The sequence below is a fragment of the Limulus polyphemus genome, unplaced genomic scaffold, assembly GCF_000517525.1.
Source record: "Limulus polyphemus unplaced genomic scaffold, Limulus_polyphemus-2.1.2 Scaffold1682, whole genome shotgun sequence".
NCBI classification, from domain to species: domain Eukaryota; kingdom Metazoa; phylum Arthropoda; class Merostomata; order Xiphosura; family Limulidae; genus Limulus; species Limulus polyphemus.
The window spans coordinates 67,088-91,214 of record NW_013667292.1 but is presented as its reverse complement, the minus strand read 5'-3'; the positions used below and the strand labels follow the sequence as shown (position 1 = coordinate 91,214).

The 24,127-nt window shown below is 34.7% G+C and overlaps 1 protein-coding gene across 1 annotated transcript in view; it reads left to right on the top strand.

Moving 5' to 3' along the window:
* The window catches only part of LOC106464542 (protein bicaudal C homolog 1-B-like), a 63,173-nt gene that overhangs the window by 8,405 nt on the left and 30,641 nt on the right, over window positions 1-24,127 (top strand). The window contains 2 exon segments of the mRNA XM_013924686.2: window positions 12,759-12,808; window positions 22,646-22,715. Coding sequence (XP_013780140.2) covers window positions 12,759-12,808; window positions 22,646-22,715 — 120 coding nt within the window.

The window sequence follows — 24,127 nt, the reverse complement described above, 5'->3', positions numbered from 1 at the left end:
AACTAAGTAATAGTAGTAATACGAAGTAGTGACAGTTAAAGTAACTAGAAATAAGATACAGAAGTAGTAGAATAAAATAAGTAATAGTTGTTAGTAATAATAATAATATATATATATATATATATATATATATACACACACACACACACACACACACACACACACACACAAACACAAAGCAAGTTTTTTGTGCATTTTTTTATTGCTGTCGGTGCCATTAGGGTACTGTTTTGTTAGCTGACTCTAATTTGTCTGTTAGTGGGTATATCGTCCCATTGTATGTTATCCATTTCGTTAATTGACTGTCACCAGTGACACTGCGTATTTTGTTTGTTTCATTAAATTCTTGTAATATGTGTCGGTAGGTATATTGTTCCATCTCCTTAGTTTGTCACTAGCTATATTTCAAGTGACCATTTTTGTTTGGGGGGGGAGAGAAACTGGGCATATTATTCATTTGACGAACCTGTCATTTCTGCTTCCACACGTATGCATTCAGAAAAATTTGAAAAAAAAAAAACTGGTTATTTTGCTAAATTCTACGACAACGTAAAATCTGGTATAGACAACGATAGGAAAGAACTAATAGAGTAGTAGTTTAACAACCGGGATTTGATTTAGCGTGAAATTGTGAAATTTTACGGAATATATATGTATATATATCTCAAAATCGGAACAACCAGATGTTCGGGATAACTTTCAATTTTTTCGAAACTCACCAACAGAAAATGGGTCGAATGGTCACCTTATGTTTCGTTAAATCAATGTCGTCTTTGTCAAAAAGTATATTGTTTCATTTCATTAACTGACTGTCATCTGTATTAGCAACATAATGTCCTAGTTCGTTTGAATGTTGTCAGACTGTAAGAATGTTTTTCCGCTTAAATGATTGCTCTCCATGGTAACATTCTTCTAGCTTATTACACGATTGTTGTGTGTATCAGTGGTAATAATATTCTAGATTATTAAACGATTGTTATGTGTATCAATGGTGATATACTTCTAGATTGATTGTTAATTGTTGCATGTATCAGTGATATTACTATAGATTATTGATTGTTGTGTCAATGACAATATTCTTCTAGATTAATAATTAATTGTGTGTATCAATGATAACATTCGTCTATTTCGTTAACTCGTTGTTTTCTTTGTGAATAAGAATATTCTTAAGGTTCTTCAGAAGAGTGTAATCTTTGCGAGAATGTTCGTCCAGTTTGTTAACTGACTGTCTTTAGCAGTGAGAATATTCCTGTTACGACAGCGGGGGTCACGTGACGCTAGTAACACGTCATATTCTCGAAGGTTTGTGAATGTTCGAGTGTTTACTAGATATGCGGTATTCACGTATATAAGACCGCCAAGAAGTGACGGCAACAATGGAAAATTCACAACAACGAACGATTCACGCGCTTGACTCAATTGTCGTCTCTATCTCTGTCTGCAATTCAATTACAATAGCGTGACTGTGGAAATTAACTGTATTACAAAGTTTTAGTGAGAAAGAATAAACTATTTTTATTTAAGAAAGGACTTGTATCGTTAAAGTTTCTTCGGAAAGAATTTTTACGGGAAATTAACTAATGACTAAAGACGTAACATTCCTAAGGTTCTTCATTCTTCAGAAGAGTGTAGTCTTTGCGAGAATGTTCGTCCAGTTTGTTAACTGTCTTTAGCAGTGAGAATATTCTTAAGGTTCTAGGTTAATTGATTGTTGTCTTTATCAGCGAAAATGTTATTTTAGTTTTTTCATTAATTTTATTTGCCTGATAATAAGATGTCAGTTTAATCGTAGAGTTTGAGCCACAATATTGTTCCAGCTCGACGATTGCTTTTTGTTTGTTTGAGGAAGAATGTTTTTCTTTTCGATAACAGATTTTTCGGTTTAGGGATCGTGGATTAATATGTAATTTGCCGGTATTTTTAAATACACCTATTACCTAATACAAAGTCGTCTGATCTCCACAACGTCTTCGAGTATGTAGTATGTAGAAGGTTTGTTTGTAATTTCGCGCAAAGTTACACAAGGGCTATCTGCGCTAGCCGTCTCTAATTTATCAGAGAAAGACTAGAGGGAAGACAGCTAGTCATCACCTCTCACCACCAACTCTTGGGCTACTCTTATTCCACGAATAGTGGGATTGACCATCACTTAATAACGCCTCTATGGCTGAAAGAGAGAGCTTGTTTGGTGAGACTGAGTATGTAGAAGGACAAGTGTAATGATTTGTCACAGGTTGAATGGAGGAGGTAAGACATGGCTGTAATTTGGAGTAACAGTCAAACTCTCTATTTAAATTAGAAAATGATAATGAGATTGAGGGCATTATGTTAAACCAATTTTGGAACCTCACCACCTGGATACTGTCCATGTCAGCACGTTCTTTTTCTTGACGACCATGTATCTTTACGATAGCTCTGCAGTATAATCACCATTACAAAAAGACTCCCTCGTAACTTTCATATCTAGGACACACCATTCCTACCTGCATGCTTTCTATAATGCATTTTTTGTATGATGATCACTGTTTCTCAGTGCCATTTACAACATTTCAATCATGTAAAAAATCCATAGACATAGAATATTCTTGTATAGAATAGCATGAACACACACTTTATTATCCAGCTGCTCTAGGTATTCGACAGTTGAATGGATATGCCATGGAAGAAAAGCAGGATTTATGTATTTTTTTTTTCAGATGGAGATCCGTCTTGATTATACTGTGTACTATTGGCTAGTACACGTGGATGGCTTTTGCTACTGATCTTTGTGTTCGCTGATTCTCACTTGTCACTTTGCTTACCACAGCTGGGTATGACTTGTTGCAGATCTCTCTCTGAATGGTTCTGGTCCACAAGTTGATGCATATTATTTTATTTTCTAGATACCATTAAGTATAATGGACATTCACACCTTGGAAATTCTAAATTTTCATGTTTAACACATCTTTATGATCTGAAAGTATGAATATTCTTCATTAGAAATGGCTTTTACATACCCTTTCCAAAAGCAGTAAGTTTTTGGTAACATCATACTATCTACATAATGTCATACAATGTAAAAATCTACTTCTAATACGTAGCATTCCACTGCTACTTATACTGACTATAGTTTTCAAAAGACCTGCTGTTTTGCATAACAAAAATAATTTTAGTATAATGTACTCAACCATATGGAGATATTTACATCTAGGAGCTCTGATGATATAAGTTGAAGCTGGATAGTAAGTAGGTCATTCTGTACTATTGTTGATTTAGTTCATTCACTTGCTTTCTTTTAAATAATCTTGATGGTCCAGGTTAGTTCCTGATGTCATTCTGCAAGTGCTGTCCAGTCCATGCATAGTTCCTCTGCTCCCCTGATGTCAGCTTGTTCCTTCTCATTTTTCAGTCATCTTCATGGAAGTTGAACTGAAAAGTACTAATCCACTGCATAATCTATGCCTGGTAATGATGCAGTCATCGCAGGTCCCATAGCTCTGGAGTCATATTCCTCCAAGATGACAGTCAGGGCTGTAGGCGTCACTGGTAACTTTTTGTATGCTAGCCATTCTTCCAGTGAAAGCTTTGAGGTAGTAATGATGGTCAGCTAGTTTTTCAGATACCCTTCAGTTGCACAGTAGGTGAGTCTTTGGAGAAACTATCGATCTGTCCTTCCTTGCTGGGTAAGACTCCTTTGACAGACACCTGTGGGTTCGAGTTCATCCTCTCGTTCAGTGGCTTTGCAAACTAGGTTTTTGGTCACTTCAAACCTTACTAGCATCAAAGATGTACCAAGACCTTGCTCCAGAGGTGTGTCTGCATATGTGTGATCCCTTTGATATACAAGTATCATACCTCTTGATTTTCGTTTTGATGATGTTTGTTTCTTTTAGCTAAAACACAAAGTTTGGATAACATTGGACATCGCAGTATGAGTGAAGGCAATACACCTGAATAGTTGAAGGATGAGGCTGAAAGCATGAGCTTCTTTGTTGCAACTTTGGACAGTTTGAGGAAGTTGGGTGTTTATGTACAAAATACTACGTCTATTCTGTTAAACCTAGTGAATTTCAAAACGTTTGAGTGTAACTACATATATACTGCAGAAATTCTTCATCTTTTTTCAAGGTATCTTAAAAAGTATAGGTTAACACCTTTTCAATCAATGATTTCTTGATTAACGAATTATTTAACTTTTGGACTTGTGTCATTGCTTGCTGCACTTGTGCATATGCGTGTATTATTCAGGCAATGGTTCCTTTTCCTCTGACTCTCTGTGAACAGTTAGAGAAGGGTCACTGTTGCTCACCTCCTCTTCTGTCAGGTAAGAATAGTACTCAACGTTTCTCTCTCTCAGCATTGTCTGCAACTACACTTTGTTCACTCTCCACATCCCGGTCAAACCAGTATTATATAGCCATATGACCATTGAATCTCTTACTTTGATGGATTATGTCACAACAGATCGAGATAAGGTCCATTCCAACCATATCTGAGTGGTTTACATGCCACTGAATTATACTAGGGCCACAGCCAGTTTCAACATTTGAACTGATGCTCTTTCTCTGTCTTTCAACACCCTGGTGGCTCAGTGGTACGTCTGAGGGCTTACAATGCTCAAAATTTCGTTTCAGTACCCATGATGAGTACTTCTTCCATCTGTTGGTGCATGAATTTGTGTGTCAACTAATGTGAATTACAACCACTTCACTTATTCTTCTAGACACTGGCAATTCTGCAGTTTGTGGGATGGTACTGGGGATATACCCGATGAGCTCGAACACAAGTTAACACTGGATGGATTTTCTTTACCTGTGTTCTAATGTTGGAATTGTTTTTGTTGGTATTTGTAAATTTACTTACCTTCTTTCAATATTAAACAGTTATTAGTCTGGTCAAGTGTCCACATTGAAATTGTTTAAGCAGAATTTACAGGCTTATTTAATTTCATGGATTTGTATTTTACTTGTTAGGTGTCTACATTGGAAATATTTATAAAAACGGACATTATTTAATAGTCTTTTTTTTTCAGTATTATACTAGTCAGCTGTATTATGTTGGTCACGTTCTTACTTTTGAGTGGTTTCAACAGTATTCAGGTTTCCATGATTTAACCATTTGTTTGCGGCTTGAGTGAATCTGCCAACCACCTCATGCGCAAAGATTCGCGAATTTTTGTGGCGGGCCATTCAAAATGTTGCGCGCAGAAGGCTTGCATCATATAATGTCAACCACAGTTGAAGGGTTAATTGTTTTGGTTCAGTATTACCAGTGGTGTAGTGCTAAATTTTATTGTGCCGGAACTCTGCTGAAATTTGTCAGGGTGTGATGTCACCATCAGGGCAAAGATTTCGTATTCAGAACTTAATTTCCATTTTTGTGGGTCCATTAGAAATATAGAAAATGTATGCAGCACTAATCATATGAGACTACTTACATTAGAACTAAACTCAATATACATATATTACTGAGAGAAAACACGCAACTTAATTTCCTTTGTATTAAGCATCAAGGAAAAAACAACAACAACAAAGAAAAACTAGGTGCAATATATAAATCATTAACATTAAAAACAAGTTTTAAAAACGCGTGTCTTGTTTATTTACTATATTTCTAACTTCACTACAGTATTAGCAACATTGAATTGTATAGTAGTTTGCACACACCCTGTCCTGCCAACACGAATAACAAAAAAGCGACCTTCGTATTTTATATGTAAATAATGACGTTTAAAAATGTGTATTAAATTCAGAGTATTATGGTATTATGTCTTGTAATACCATATTTGTACGTCTTAATAACCACGTGACATGACAAAGACATTCACCATTTTAACGCTCTAATGCTTTAATGCTCTTGAGCCGGGAGTAATCGCACAGTGCCTGACGCCAGGTCCTGAGGGAAAGTGACAGCGTGTATGCTGGGCGGTCTGCGAGAGGCCTACTAGCTGAAATTAGACATCACAAACATCTAATGTTGTCTGAAATACAAAGTTCTGTTAGGAAAGACACTTTAAACTGAATACCTTATTTTGACATGCATATTTTTCGAATTTGTCGGGACTCTGCTCCAATTTCTGGTGCTGTAAAAGTTTTCCATTGCACTCCGACAGCACTACGCTCTTGGGTTTTACACTATGTAGCTGTATTGTGTTGGCCACGTGCAAGTTGTTTAGTGTTTTCAACAGTATTCAAGTTTGTATGATTTAATTGCTTAGGCTCAGCATTACACTCGTCAGCTGTATTGTTTTGGTCACGTGCTTTTTTCAACAAAATTCGAAATTTCATGATTTAATTATGTCTACTCACATTTCCATTAGATATTAATTAGCATCTGCTACAGAATACTTTGGATACTTAGGTAAAAATAAACATTTCTCATGACAACACGAGAAGTGTAGTGTATTGATGCTTGGGTAAAGGAAAGTTTCACTTTTAAATATTTTTATTCAACGTTATGCTGACAGTATGAAAGCATTCTGTGTTTTGAGAAATCAGAAGTAGTTTCTGTTTTTTTTTGGTAGCTTTATTATTCTATTAAATAACCTAGTGAATTGGTAACTCTGAAAGTGTTTTACTGCCTAAACACAAAGGGAATGTAAGTGGGCAAATTGCGTTCAGGAAACTTTTACTATGAAGATGATCCATTATGAGAAGGGAGATAAAAACTCCTGAAGTTGTTTAGAGGCTTATGGCTTGCATCACCCACAGTTGACTGGCTCGATTATTATAATTTTTGTATTATAACTGGAAACTGTTCCATGGTGTACATGGATGTTGGATATACTGTTTAGTTTAAGAAATATCATTTAGTTTAATTAGTGATATAATATTTATTGTTTATTAATTTTTTAAAAGCGATAGTTATGACAAATTTCGTTACGTAACTCGGTGCCAGTCATTCCTTGTGTATGCAGTTTAATTGTGGTACTAGGCTTTTTTAATACTGTTGACGTCATCTTACTCGAAGCTTCTAAATTTTTCTCGTTATGTGAATATTGTTGTTTCTAGAGGGCTAGATATTTCTAGATTTTTCTGTCGCGTGTTATAAATACGTGCAGATACAAAGTGCAAAGAAGTTAGTGAAACGAAGTTAAAGTCAAGAAATTAAAGTCGCTTTTCTTTTTTAGATGAAAAAACCCGAACTACTTGTATATCAAAACAAAACGTTTATTAAATGAAATAGTCTCTATCTTACAATCAGGTTGTTAATTCCCTGATTAAAGAAATCACTTGGCTTTGAAGCAAAAACATATCGATGTCTTCTTTAACACCTTCCACATTTGCATAGGTATCCCATTAAGATGGTGTTGCAGCAAACGAAAAAAAGATGGTAATCTGATGGTGCCATATCTGGAAAATATGATAGGCGGGGGAGAATTTCCCAACCTAACTCCACAATCTTGTGTTACGTCAAACGTGCCACATGTGGACATGCATTGTCATGGAAAAGAAAAACACCTTTTCTATTGACGAGTGAAGGGCGTTTCTGATGAAAGGTTTGATTTAAATGTTCCAGTTGCTGACTGTAGATCTCTGCATTGACAGTTCGCTGTGGATTGAGGAATTTAAAATGAATTACTCCTTTGATGTCCCACAAAATGCAAATCATCACTTTTTGCGGATAGAGTCCAGGTTTTGGGGTCGAAAGTGGTTTTTGTCTATGACTGCGCCATTGTTCGCATAGAGAATCCACTTTTTATCACCGATAACAATTCTGTCCAAAAATGGTTCACGCACATTACGCGCTAGAAGAGACGAAGCAACGTTCACACGTTGGAAACGATAATCATCGGAGGCACCCAAACACCTTTAAGGAGTTTTCCCATATTCCTTGATATTTACGCATTGTTTCGTGAGAGATATGCAATTTCAGGGCTATTTCACGAGTGTATTGCCTTGGGTTAGACTCAACAAGCGTCTTCAGAGCATCAATATCAATTCCAAAATGTCGGCCCCTGCCATTACAGTTTTTAAGGCTAAAGTCACCTGAACGAAATTTGCTCAACCATCGTTGACATTTACCAACGTTCAAAACATTTCCATAAACCTCTGTGATATTCTTTATGGCTACAGAGGCGTTGTTTCCCATCTTGTCTTCAAACAGCATTGCATGTAGAATATGTGCCTCGTCGTGTGCCATCACTATAAGAGATTAGAGTATACTAAACTTTACATATTATATAGGCTACACTAACGTAACGTGTAGGCTGTTCGTTTAATTATTATAAGTGATGTGCGTTTTTGAGGGGTTGGTTAATGAAGGTGTTCCAAAACGCGGCATTAATTTCGTGACCAACTAATAAATTAGTGAAAGTGAAGCTACACTGTCTGATTGTTAGTTTAGCCATAACGGGCAATCTCTAAAGTGAGTTTCCAGTGGTATTGTAATAACAGAGATAAAGAGGAATAATTTATCTTGTCAATTGAACCCGCTTGTTTGGGCTTGAAAAGGAGGCAATTATTTCAATCTCTGGGTACAACTGTGATAACCAATGGTGTAACGAATTTTTTCACATACTGTTGACTTGTTTTGAATATATTATTTTAAAATAAGTGGATTGTGCGCTGTCCGTTTATTCTTCAAATTTATCGCCAATAAGTCACAGACACCTGTTGTAAAGAATCCCGGCTCTATAAAAACCAAACAATGGACTATTTTGATTTAAGATTTTTGCTATTAGAAGGGGTATGTAAAAAGACCCTGAAATAGGACACATTTCTGCTTTTTTTTTAGACATTTTGCCTTTAATTTAAATAAACAAATGCTTAATCAATTAAATGAGTCAGCCTCCTCCTTCCCCTGGTAGCTCAGCGATAATTATGCGGGCTTATAACGATATAAATCGGTTTTCGATACTTGCGTGGGCACAGCACAGATAATCCATTTGTGTAGCTTTGCGCTTAACAACAAGCAAACAAGTCAATTATTTCCTTTCACAAAGCAGGGCATGCAAAGCATCTAATGAGGTCATTAGGGACCTTGTAACAAAGGAAAAAATGGAACATTATCTAATATTGCCATTTATACAATTCAAGCTTTTTAACGGGTACCCGTCCTTAGTATAAAATAAAACTAAAGATAATTTGTAGCTCACCTCTGTGTGGATATTATTAGGAGCTTAGAACGTCTTATATTGTCGTATATACACCGTGGCCTCATAAACATATAGTCGAGTTTCTGTCCCAAGTTTTCCCCCTAACTCTAAGGCAGTTGTGTTTATGATGCCCAGGTTGCAAATTAAAAAAGAAAAAAAGCTGAACAGTTTCGAGGAACAGTAGCACAGTGCTAACATTTATTTATATGAGATCAATTGTGTTATACTTTAAAAATGTGATCCATATACATTTTCCACGTACAAAAAGTGAAGTAACGACTATTTAAAGCAGCAGCAGTTTAGACCAGAAAACAAGGAGTGAGGTCAGATGATGAAAACAAAAAACGCCTTCCATTTCTTCAAGAGTGTTATCTGAAGCTTTAGTAGGCAAACTTTTTCTTGCTCATTGCGCAGTGGCTGCTATTATATGAGAAACACTTGATTTTCTTGATGAGATATTTGCATGAAACTCTGTAGTGTCGTATCTCGAACATGACCAGAGCTTTTAAGGCGGGAAGGGATCGGTGACACAAGCTAGACACCAAGGGCATCTGGTTCCTTCAGATCTTGCGAAAAGGAAATAGCGCTGACATAGCAACTGAATGAATCCTTTATTAGAAAGGAAGGGCAAAAAAAAAAAAAAGATTAAGTGAACAAATGCTTTTATGAAAGAGTTAAACGTATGGGGTTTCAGAAAGATGTGACTGGATAGTTTACGTTATGGTCTCAAGACAGAAATAAGCCCATGCAGCCTGACAGGTTTTGTTCTATCTGATTACGTCGGCTAATCATCAGAAGAGAAATCTAAAACCACAAGGATGTTAAGCGTATTACTGCTCGAAATTTGGTTATGTTTGTTCAGACTGTATAGGGGTTTCTTTCAACGACTATAATGACAACGGTTCATTTGTTAGACTTGTGCAACATTTTTTGTGTATAACACACACACACACACACACACGCATGCCTCTGGTCATGTTTGATATTCCATTCGTGATGGGTATATAATGTAAAAAACAAGCATTGTAAGAATTCGTCATTTTATATACTTCCGAATATGAACTTTCACAAGTTCGTAGAAAAAGTCTCATGCAAGTTCTTTATGGGGTAGAGGTGACGTGATATTGCATTTGAGATGCGAAAACAGTTTTGGATTTGAAATTGTAGGTCTGTTTATCATTACAGAAAAATAAACCCATTATATTTCGTGTCAGAAACAAAAAATGGCGTTAGAGTTAAAACTGTAGGTCTGTTTGTTGAATCTGATAGCTTTCTTAATGCATGCCGGATCTCTCGTTATACAATGTGTATGTATGTGTAGTATCATAACTACTTTTATACAAATACCGAAAACGGACATCTACTACTTCCGATATTCTTCGTTTAGCGCGGTTTGAACGAATATAAACTACTTCCGGTATCGTTCGTTTAGCGCGGTTAGTATGTTCCTGAAAAACGGTGTTAAACGAAAATCAATTTCTCATGTGTTCCTGACCGAAAATTTACTGGACGTAGAATCTTTTAAGCGTATTTTACGATATTAATAAATACTCAAACATTAAAGAAGTGTATATATAACATTAAATAAACCTGAAAGTAAGATCATACCGATATATAGATCCAGTAGCGGAACAAGCAGTTCAGGGGCCCCGGGGCAAAGAAATGATCGGGGCTCTTTTTTATCGGAACGTAACTAGCGCGGGGCAATGTCCCGGGGCCCGCGATGCCTGGTGTAGTCTTACCGCCTCAGTATAGATCATAAACTAATGAAGCCTAAGCCTACCTGTATAGCCTATGCAATGATTCAAGCATTGTTGATACTTCAGACTTTACACTGGTTGATTTATTTCACAGCCGTTTTTTTTTTGAGCAACGATATCGTGCACTGTTATCACATAGCATTAGATAACATGTATTAAATAAAGTTGATTTTCTTCCGATTTTCACTATGATACACAAGCACAGGTTTCAACCTAAGATTTATTTTAGCATTGACCCCAAAAAGAAGGGTTAACCTATCCTTTGCTGCTATAAAACTAGGTACATGTTTTTCTTTAGAAGAATCGAAAGTACTGTTAATTATTTATTGCAAAAACAAAGGCCAGTCTCATCAGCACTGAAGACCTGACGTGATAAGTACCCTCCTACTTTAATAATAGCTTTCAAAGATAAAGTGAGCATGTGGCGCATCTCACGCATGCACAGCTGCGTTGGAGAGTCCCATTTTCTATTTCAAAACCGCGCTAAACCGAAAATTGCTATCGCAAATGGCTGCGACAAAAGTTCCCTAATGTGAAAACCGATTTAAAACGAAAACGCGCCAAACTGCGGATTCCGATACATTTAGATTCAAGATTATATATATTTTCGAAACTTAGTATTGAATTTCAGTTTTCAGATGTTATCTCACTGAAATAACTGTTTCACATCCTAATATAATTATTTAAAACGTTATTTTTTGATTGAATGAAAACGAATTGTTTTGATTTTGTTGCGGTGTGTTTTTAAAAGCTTACTTCCATTCAAAATCAGTTGTCATAAATTTTGTTTAGCTGGAAGGGAATTTAACGAAACGTGACAGACGTATCCTTAATGACTAGCATCTTCTTGAAAGTTTAGGAGGCAATTTAACGTTTCTATTTTTGTATTTCCACATACGAATGTGTAGAAATTGCACATGCGCTACAAGTATACATCTAACTACCCTCTGGTACCCATTATATTACAAGGTAAGCTAAAGTAAATGGGTAAAGAGCCACATTTAGGGTCAGAACACCGTGTCCCTGGACAAGACTCGAACCTACGACCTTTCAACTACGAGTCCAAAGCACTAACCACTAGAATTAACTAAGTAATCAGTACATGAATTAGTTAACTTTATTGTTATTTCAGTCAGTTGCTCAGTTCAGTGCCGTGAATAATGAGCTTGTGTTACGATAGAAAAACAGTTAAGAAAAGAGTAAGTGGACTTTGTTAGACGTAGTTTATCTGCAAAGTTAGGAAATTGAAATTTCAAGAAATAAAGCATTTTCGTTATCATTAATTGACTGACCTAATAATCCCCTTACTCTAATCTTACTTGATTTTATACTGCTTAATCTTTTCTAAGAGTTTGTAGAAAATTCCAGGCCTTAACCCACACATATCACTGATTTCAAACCTCCATCGTGCCAAACAACAATGAAAAAATAAAGTTAAAAAAAAACAGACTTCAACAGTATATGTTTCTGTAAATAGTTTTGGGTGCTACTGTAGCGTGTTGTCTATAAAGTTATTTACACTATTGCGTGGGGTCTATACAAATACTATCATCATCACCGTTTTAATGATTCACTAAAACATAATTTCATGCTAAATGATTTATATCTATCCACGTTTTTGTTCAGCAAATAATAATAATTTAATAAGTTGGGTTTTCCAAAAGAGTACCTTAAATTTATGTTATAATGTGTTAGTTTTGATTGTTGGAATTTATTTCATTCCTATTATATTTGCTCCAAAAATGTTATGTAATGGTATTTTGTACTTTATTAGTTTAAAAGCGTTATTTATAATAAATGGTGCCAATTGCAAATAAACGGAAGTTAAAACGGTGATGATGATGATAGTAGCTGTTGCTATAGTAGCATCTCTTTTCGTCCTTTTTTATAGTCTAGTAGTAAAATTATGCTTCTTTTTATAGGAACAGCGTCTGATGGTGGTCCAAGAACTGCAGAATATTTCTTCCAAAAAGTGAGTAAGGAGTGTAATATATGAACCAGATTCCAAAAGAAATAGATACTTTAATATGGAAACGTATTGACATTGCAAATCAGACAAAAAATGTACATCTCTTCAGAATTCCATGCACTGTAATTATGTTAGTCTGAGCTAAAGTATGGATAATTTTGTTTTAATTTTAAGCAACTCAGTTTCTGTAGTTTCGACTTTCTTGTTTCAATACTTTTTGTAGCATTAAAACATTCTATATTACTATAACTTGCTAGATTACGTATATATCGATCCCTACTTGTCGTTTTCAAATTTAATCTTTAATGTACCTGTTTGTTTCCGTTTTATTAGCTATATATTTGTGCGCCAGCAATACCAAGCGTGGGGCTCGCGTATACACGATTCGATTTTATTACTTATCACGATCTCTACCAACCTCAAATCTATTTATATGCCCAAAGTAGCGCATCGTCCATTTTATACAATACTAGTATCCTTTTCGGTAGAAGAAAGGAATCATTGGGACCCCAGACGGAAGAATTCTGTGAAAACATTAAAGCAATAAGGTTCGTCATTTGTCTGAAAATGTCACTTACTTACTTAGATGAAAATTCGTTGAAATAGTGAAATTTTGATTTTCACTCCATAAACCGATATATAGCGTTTTAGGTGGCTTTAAGTACAACAAGAGCAATCAGAGAGATTGCATACCATCACCCCGCAGCTCCTTTTCGAGATGCATGTTTTTATATTGGATAACGTTGAATTTCGCCTTCAAAAACTCAGAAAATATTTCCCAGATCCAGAATGATCAACGATCCGGATTATTTTTTGTAGTGTGATGAGGAGTCTCAACCTTAATGTGCCCATTAAATTTTGTACAAATCCGATCACATTTCACAGTTATTAACCTCAAACTGCGAAAATGCCCTATCTCCCCCATTATTAGAAAATGCTTCAAAGTGATCTAAAATTCGGATTTGGATTCCGACCAAACTTAGGAAAGACTGTCCTTTACTCACTTCCCATCTCGTTTAAAATGTTCGTGTACATCGGTTTATTAATTTTCGAGATACGCTCGCGGAAACAGACAGACAGGCACACACTCGGAACCGATTGCAATACCCTCCCCCATCAGGGGCAAGGGGAGTAATAAGCTTTAGTTTTACTCAGACAATACTGTGAAATGGTCATTGTTAATATTCAGACATTTTAAAGGTGGTTAAAGGCCGCCATTTTGTTTCATTACGATCCCTACTATTAAGTACCACAGTACTTAATGAGGATTACAAGTTGTACTTAGTGATCGCTTGTCGCAAATAATTTCTTGATATTCGAATGGTACCTGAATGTAGGTATTTGTATTTCTCGTAATACAATACAAAATTTTGTTATATTTTCTGTTTCATCCACATCAAACAATTTAATGAAAATTTGCTAAAATTGAGCATCCCATTGTTCCATGTATACACTTTAATTACTTATGGTTTATCTGAATTCCTGATAACATAAGATGAATAAACGAAGTAAGAAAGTTAGATATCCTGGAAATTCGAATGCAAGGGTACAGCTTTTTTTCTTCTTTCAGTCATTAATGTCTTTTTTGGCGTACAATCACTGTATTCACCTAACATGATAATTACTTTGCCACATTTATCGTACATATGGTAGTTCTTATAGTAGGAATTGGCTAGATGTGCAATACAAATTAAAATCTCAAATACACTGCAAACAGCATATAAAAAACAACTTTATAAGCACTTTATACCCAGTGTTCAGTAGTAAACAAACCAAGTGCAGAGTAACAAGCCATAAAAAAATTAAGAAAGTCGTTAGAGTAAAAACAAAATTTTCACACAACCACAAATTTGTCAATCTGACTGACCAATGTTGTTGGAAAGACATAGTTCTCTCCTGCCTTCACCTTGTGCAAATCTAAGTGCACATGATTCCTTGGCTAAAAGCGTTTTTCTTAGTTTTATTTATAATCTTGGTAATAACAATAAACATTTTGCAACACTACTAATGAGCTAACAATACACTAGGATCCATATTCTATGGTTACCAGCACGCTCTGTGAGTTGCCAAGTAAGAAACCGCCCTCATATCACGTACGGGTGCACGATCGCTTATGCGCATGCGCTACGTGATCAGCCTGTAGTTGTATGTTAAATTTGTTAAGTTTGTTCGTTAAGAATACATTAGGTAATCTCAGATTTGGTAAATATGGTAGGCGACGGCAAGATACAAACCTAATAATCCTGTCAACCCATAATTTCTAACACAAACATAGCTACTGAGTTGTTGTCTTCTTTTGTCGATCACCACAAAAAGTATTCCCTGTACTCTCCCTTCTTACATGAACACGACTCACTTTCTAAATATCATAGAGGAAATCAATACCAACGGACATTTACTACCTAACAGCCTTCTGTGTACAATGGATGTTTTTTTCCCTGTCTACTAATATTCTACATGATGAATGTTTTGACACTCAAAAATCTGCTCTAACCCTTTTTAACCCATCAGAATGTCAGAAAATAATTGATCTCGCCAGCCGTGTTTTATCTCTAAACAACTTCAAATTCAATAACGAACGCTACCTTCAGGTTAACGGTACTGTAATGGTTATCAAAATAGCTCTTAACTATGCCAATATATTTATGGGTCATGTTGAAAACCAGCTTTTACAGCAAAGTCCCGTAAAACCTCATGCATGGAAACGTTACAGATATTTTTTTCATTTGGACAGCTGGTTCTGAATTACTTAAGACTATTTCTTATGCAAGTATCTTTCACAAAACAATCAAGTTTACCCTCAATCACTCTCCTGCCCAAATGAACTTTCTTGACATCACCGTCTTTTCAAATGACGGAATATTACACACTGATTTATACAGAAAACCTACCAACACACCACAATAACTTCACTATAAAAGTTGCTACCCTGCTCAACTAAACGGAATATTACTCACTGTTAAGTTCTCCTAATGAAGAAAATCTTTGCAGATGAAACAAATTAGAGAAACCACACCAAGGACCTAAAACCATGTTACAAAGAGGATATGGAGATACCGAAATTGATAGAGAAATCGGAAAGCCATTCTTAAACGGTGTAATTCTAAAGTTTCAAACAGAATTCCTCTTGTTATTACTTAACAATTTAAACTCAAGCGTTTGACGCATTCTGAAAAACAAAACATTTTCATCTGTTGTAACTGAATGATCCCGTTGTCTCCTTCTGGAAGAGCAGAAGTTTTAAAGATAACCTTGTTTATGCAAAAGTGAATTACACACCACCACAGAATGGTAGTCATAAAGCTCATTGTCTAACCTACAAGTTCGTAAAACTACGGACTTTTTCTCAAACAAATATGACCAAAAACTATAAAATTTCTAAAGAAATTACTTGCACAACACAAAATACGTATTACCTTATATAGCGTAAAATATGAAATCACCAATATGTAGGACAGACTCGCAAAACTCCCAGGGAGCGTTTCTGCAATCATAAATTTTGTATTAACAGCGAAACGGACCTCCATGTTGCCAAACACTTTAACCAACCCGGTCATTCTAATAATGATGTGACTCTCATTGGTCTTGAAACTGCCCAATCTTGTGGAATAAATCTAGATCATTGAATTTGTGATTTCCGATCATTGGTTAGATCTTTGTTAGATTTTCTTATTGTAAATTCTCTACTTTTTCCCTTATATTTTTAATACTTATTATTTATTTATGGTAATTTCCACGTTTTTTTTAAATTTTTAATGCTAATATTCCACTTTTTTAGATCTGTCTGCCTAACATATGTTTTAATCAATTTTCATATCTCACCTTTATTCTACTTTATCAATGCTCAGTGTCGTTCCTCTTGACCGCTTTTCCTTTTTAAAACAAAATATCTCTAACATACTTGTTTCTGGTCGTGTTGCACGGGAAGTGAGACACTTGTAACAATACATTGAAAGTTATTTAAAACACTTCCGGGTTGCCATGGTGGCCTTCGTGACGTCACTTCAACATCACTTTATCTCGCACTTTGCTTTACATGGTCGTTTCCAATTTGCTCCTGAAGACGAAAGGTCCATCTTTCGAAAGCATTCGGATTATAGGGTATCATACTTTTGTGTTAAATTGATTTGTTTAACCTACGTGTTTTCCTAACCTTATTATTCTGGATACTGGTAGTTTATTTGGAAGATACCAATTTATCTAATAACAACAATGGTTACCTTTACAGATTTTTATATATATATAACTCTGATATAAACAAACATAACACTCGCAGGGCCGCCGATAGTCCTCTGCATCGTAGAAGAACCAAAGATTACGAGCACTTTGACCGTGTGAAAAGTTTTAGAGTTAATTTATTTCAGTTTAAATATACAGCATATTTCATATGAAGTAATTATAATTATTATGTTTGAATTTTTGTATTAATTAGCACAAGAAAAGCATTTTTTCTCTAAACGAAATGAAAAAAATATTATGATGAATTTTAAACTTTAAGGCTTTTTTACTTAGCGTACAACACGAATCGAGATAATTATTTAGTTTATTTCAATGTGTTTTGCACAAATGTCTGTTGGTTTGTGCAGCTTGCATAAGATACTCGTAGGTATTTTTGCAAATGGTAGCACTTTCGAAACCTACCTCGAAAAAACGTGTGCATTGTACAAGCATTAATTGGTGGGAGAACAGTTGTAGATAGCGTGCATAGAACAGCTGGCAAATGAAAAATTCAAACCCATAAATAATTTACCGAGAAGGAATAAAAGAAATATCAAAGTAATCAATCATTAATACTTGTTTACAAAACCATGAATTGTTAAGAAAATACAAATCTGGCGTTTCAAAAAGAAAGCAACCAGAACCCCCCCCCCCAAAAAAAAAAGTGTAAAAAGGTGCACTTGATAAGTTTGTTTATTCTTAGTACATCAGCAGAAGCAACAGTTGAAAATTAATTGAAAGACAGTGACGATCATTAAAGAGCAAAGTAGAAACGACTAACCAAAGTAAGATACTGGAACTATTCAACGTTTTGGATATTGGTTCATGACCACAAAATATAGGTTATCAAACGAGAGTTAGGTTTTTAAAAACCTCTACAAGTTAAAGGCGTTATTTTTCCATCAAAAGAAAATCACTCTGAAAGACAATATTCAGAGAAAAATATGGAAAAGTTCTGTCTATGATTGGTGTGCTCTTTAAAACTAGATTTGCTATTCCCTTTTCCTGTAACTTGTTTGGCCATCAGTCAGAAAAAGAACACGATTGTTTTTCATTCCTGGTGGTATATTAAAGAAACTAGAATTTCACGAAAAAAAATTTCAGTTTATATATGTGATGTCTTACAAATTTGGAAGGAATTGTAACTCCCACAGGTTTTAATTCTACAGTATATACTACGACTCGCCTTTAATCAGTGTTCAAAAGTAGCATTTGATAGGCATATTTAATAGGATGGTTGAAAAAGTCGTGCATTTGACAGAGATAAATCAAGCTTTTTGCTGGACTTCTGATTGGTTAAATAATCCCAGAAATTTTTAGCCAAACGGAATTGATGACAAAGTTTGATCCCGTAATAAATGAAAACATTCATAGTCTCATAAACAATGAAGCAAATAGTCAATATTTGAGCCCTAAAATCAGAAAATGAGTTAATGCAGAGGCTGTCAAAAGAAGTCGTTAATGCAGTTTTAAAGATTGAATGTATAAGGTATTATATAATAGTGGACTGTTTCCATAACGTAAACTTTTGATAATTTTATAAATATCCCAAGAATGGAGGTAAATGTTGAACAGTGGCTCAGCTGTAAGCCTGAGGGCTTATAACGTTAAAAACTGGGTTTCAATGCCCGTGATTGGTGCAGCACAGATAAACCATTGTGTAGCTTTGTGCTTAACACCAAACAAATAATCCATCATTAATGTGAGGAACTCGCAGGCTTTATTCTAACAGAAGTAATTCTTGATGAGCTTTCGAAGCATGGAATACCATTTAAGACTTCATAGTTCAAGGATATGATAACGACACAGATATATCAGGCCAACATAAGGCTTTGCCGTCTTGATTGTTGCAACCAATTAAAATAATATTTGACGTTCCTTGTGACTGTCATTCATTTAACCTTGTAGTGTATGATGCTGCAACTTGTTTCAGCTGGTCAAAAGCTTTTTCTTCAAAGAGTGAAGAGTTTGTACTATTTTTGTGGCATAAAGTAGCATATGGACTGTTTTGAAATTAACAATCTCACTGTCAAAACTCTTTCTGGCACTAAGTGGGAATGCAAAAGCAGTATGATACCAAAATAAATTATTGAAATTACATGAAACTACAATGGATAATGCTACCTCGTCTGATTCGCGATGTTCAGGAGATGTGGTAACATCATACCGATTTCTAATTCATTTAGTAACTTTGTTTGTTATGATATGCGTGTACAAATCAAATGCAAAGCTAAGTGTAGAAATTGATATTGCTAGTAATTTAATCAATGGCATAAAGCAGGTACTTGAAATGATTTCCAAAGTGCCCTAACAAAGGCTAGCAACTAGCAGAATAATTATAATTTGTTCCAGGATTACCAGAAACTCGTGTGAGATGAAAAATGTGTATTGGTAGTTCTATAAAAGAATATAGTTTAACAACAAGTAGGCTGTGCTTTGAAAATAGAAGATTTGAGGTGCTCCGTATTTACATGTCAATTTTAGATTTTTGTGTCATGTTATAATACTTCAAATGTGGAACAAAATGAAGTTGTTAAAACCATACATGGAATTATCTTTAACTCTATCCAGATGTTGACGCTCTTGAAACACTGCATTGTACTCATAAAAATGATCAATTATTATCATCAGTTTATCTCCATGTGTACATTGTTGTCAAAGTGTTATTTAAATCTTCAGTAATTGTTGCAGCTGCCGAGAAAACTTTTGAAAGTTGTAATTACTTGATTAAAACCTCTCTGAGATTGTGTCTCGGGAACGTCTCTGTTGCAAGAAGGTTGAATTTGCAGAAAGTAGTGGAAAAAATTGTGCACGAGCAGTTAAAGTAAGTTATTACACGTTAATGTCTATAAAAAGCATGTGAATGCAAAAATATATATTTCTAAGTAGGTAAAAAGAAACTCTAGTAGTGCCAAAATCTGTATAATGAAGCGTGCACAAAATTAAATACTCGCTTATCATGATGGCTGTCGTGCCAGGTTTAAAGTGAACTATGATATACATAATCGTAATGTCAACTAATATGTTATAAATTAAGTGTCAAAAACATCGGCTGTGATTAAGAGAGGCAAGGAAGCGTTTGGCTTTTGGTAAGTATAAGGGATTACAACACTAATTCATTAGAAAATAACTGGAGTGAGCTACTGCATTATTGTTTAACTGCTGTGGAAATTACTGGACCCCTGTGATTATGGAATATTATAATCCTAATTGCGGAAAATAGGTGGTAAGGTCGGAAAGAAAGGGACTAGTTTGACGTGTGTTTAAGAAAGAAATATAAAAGGAGTTCGGAAAAAAATGGAAGAAGAGTGGAAGATGTGTGTTTGTGAGAGAGAGAGAGAGAGAGAGAACGAATAAACTGAAAGAGGCGAAGGAATAAAGTAAAATGCTGCCAGTAAGAAAATAAAGCAAATTCTGAATCTATATGTTATTCATCATAGTAAGAAAAAGATTTGTTTCGCTTCTATTGGTATGAGCCAATTCCGGATAGAAATAAGTACAACTTTAATGAAGTTAATGGAAAGCAAAGTGCGAGTACAGTATGATTGTAAGAGCGACCTACAACATGTCATGATAGCTACTGTTACGGGTGCAGGAAACGTTTTTACATAATCACGATTACTACTACCAGATGTAAATGAACCTCGTGATCTAAACGATTTAAAATTGTCATTCAAAGACTTGTTGTTTGGTTTATGCAGTTGAAGGATTGCGAAGGTTAATTTTTTTTTACGAACCTCACCGAGTATTTTTTTTTTTCAGATACTTTTACGTAATTTAAACTATTTTATAATTTCTAAGTATGCCATGCAAACACCTTCATGTAAGCTGAAACTGTTTCTTATCAAATATATGACTTTCAACACTTATGATTGATTCTTGAAGGAGACACAATGATGAACCACATTAAGCCTATACAACCTAGAAACATTGTTGTGTTACCAAGAAGGTTGAGAAAACTGGATTTTTTTTTACATTTCGCTGTTCTGCGTTACTTTAAAGAGAAAAAAAATTTGTATTCGAAATACATCTTCAAGATATAATAAGGTATGATCAAAAACAGCGAGTTTGACTTGTATGTTTAAAAAAGGTTTATCCGCAAGATACTCAATCCTGTAATTTTTTAGAAATAAAGCGTTATATACAGGTTCTCTACAAGTGGTTTTCCACATTTTAAACGCTGTAACTTTTAAACAAAGAAAGTTGAAAGACATGAAGCGATATACGTTGATGTAGAAACCCCTAAGGCTCATTCGAGATCACATTTTTTTACGAATAATTTCCTACCAAGATTCGAGACCCTATGCCAACAGTAGCTTGTGCTGACTTCTCAGCAAAAAAGAAATGACCATTATGTTGGAAACGAAATTATAACTGTTGTTCTTCTGTAATGACAATTCTTTCCTACAAGGACACAATCCAACAGTTCAAGGACACGCGATGTTTGTGTCAAGAGAGTGGTGTTGGACGAACCATTCTAAGTAAAACTACTTTCACATAAGTAACAACAATTTAATTCATTTAATTTGGCTGCGGAAAGCCTTGCGCTTGATATACAAAGACCCACGGTGGCTCGGCGGCGAGTCTGAAGGCTTATAACACTAAAAATTAGGTTTCGATAGCTCATAGATAATTCATTGTATAGCTTTGCGCTTGACAACAAACAAACAACTTATTTAAGTATGGTGACCCATGTGTAATAAATAAATAAATAAATAATGTTGAGAAACATATAAACAAAAAATTTGGATGGAAATTTTGTGCCTTCGTACGTGATAATATTGCGATATGAAGATAACTATAATTTTTATTTAACCTTTTCTATGTAAAATAGCCAAAATTTGTTTTTCTTGTGTGTACTGATCATTGTTTTATATCAATTTGTTTGGATTGAGATGTTAACAACATTAGTGCAGTGATGATATTGTGTCGTTCTAAACTTCGTTTTTTTTTTTACGGTTGCCAAAATATAATATTCAGTATGTTTTATTTACGATGCATTAATATACAATTAGCAAATCTAAAATGCAAATATATATATCTTAAAAGTTAAATACGAGTTGTTGTTTTTTCATAAAAATATTGATAATTTGTATTGATATGGGATGATTTATGTAAATGAATTTGTCTTCATATAGTCTGTTTATTTTTTTGAGTGCCTATTGTTTAGTAGTCATTTCGAGTTGCAAGTCATCGTAAAATCTATTAAATTATTAAAACACGGTATCATTGTAAAAATTCGGGCTTTTGAGTACGTGAAAGAATATCATAGATCTAATTGGTTAACTTTTCAACGGCCGAGACTGTTCAAGAAAACGGTGATTTAATCATTTTACCCGTACGGCCTTTCATAGACACGATGTTGAAAGATTCAAAAAGTAGTTGGCTGCAATGACGTCAGAGCACTTGTTGAAGGCTGATCCACATAAGTTTAGTTACTAAGCATTATTGTTATCCTAAAATATAGTTAGAGATTGTATGTTTTAATATCATGTATAAAGGTCCATGTAGATGCACTGAAACGTCATTCTTTAAGCTCTTACCATTTTACTCAATGCTAAACATCAGTATTTTGACGATTTTCCACTTATTTTCTTTTAAATAACTTTTTTTTTTTATCAGATTATGGAAGAAACGGACACACAAGTCTCCTGGCCAACAAAATTGAAAATAGGGGCTAAATCTAAAAAAGGTAATTTTTAGTATAAATGTATTTCTAAATATTTAGATAATTTTAACATAAAAGCTGTTTGATATATACTTCTGCAGATATAAAGAGATAACAGCGCCACATACTAAATCTCAACAGTACCAGTCCGGAGTTTCTCTGTGTGCTTATTGTCTGAGTGGGCAGACACCCAAACTGCACATTCGCTTCCCTTAATTTCGTCACGGTCCTCACCTTTTCACAGATATAACACCATAAGCTTGTGAACAGTTTTTAAATTAATTTATATTCTCAATTAACAATAAATATAACTGACATTTATTTGAAGAAAAAAAACAAACAATCTTACGGCTTTAACTATTCAATGATTGATGAGCAAAGAGAGCAATTATCAGAAGGCTCGAAAACAAACAAACTGGAAATCGAAAATGCTAACAACTTCTCATTTTCTTAGAAATCACAGAACTTTTCACAACACGGTAACGTTCTGGCTTAACACATTTTAACGTTAACAGGGGCTATTCCTAAATGTAATTAATACAGTAACTAGCAGATACATTTCTGTGTGTTGATTAGTGTTTGTAGCCGTCGAACAAGCACATCTTTTCAATGTTTTTTTTTTTCATCAAATCCTGCAGTATGTTATACTAATATTTTGGAACTTTTTGAAAAACTTTAATACTAAAGTTCCTGAAACACTTGCTATCTCTGACTTTTAGCATGCCTCCAAAATACCGATATCAGACTTTAGATTCCTAAAATTATTGTCCATGAAGTAGAACTTTAATTATTTAAAATTGGATTTTTAGTTTGCGCTACGACATTTCTTTAAAAAAAGGTATGTGTGTGTATATATAATGTTCATTTTCCACTATATTTTCAACCCTACATGATATGAGTACTTGTTTTAACTTGGAAGAAGGACATATCACCGTATTTAAATATTTTTGCAAAAAAACCCAGGTGGCTCAGCGGTAAGTCTGAGGACTATCACGCGAAAAATGGGGTGTTGATACCTGCGGTGGGCACATGCAGCACAGAATGCCCATTTGTGTAACTCTGCGCTTAACAACAAAGAAACAAACGTATGAAAAGACGTTTGGTAACACCAGACATTCAAAATTCTGTTTTCAAGGCTTTATTTATTTATTTTGGAATTATTAAATAAAGTTACTTCATGGATTAGATTAAAATCAAAACTTGGAAGAGATGTTTGCGTAATGTAGTTATTTCTCAAATTAGCATTTTCTCTGAGTTGCTCAGAATTGTGTAATGTTTTTTTTAATAACGAAATTTACAAATTGTGCAGTTCTTAAAGTTGAAGATATTGTTGCGTCATCGAGATCACGTGACTATTCTCCCGCCCTCTAGTTTTTAGAACTATCCCGTGCCTTGGCGGATGCTCTAGAATTTACTAGTTAGGGCGGGTTGGGAGT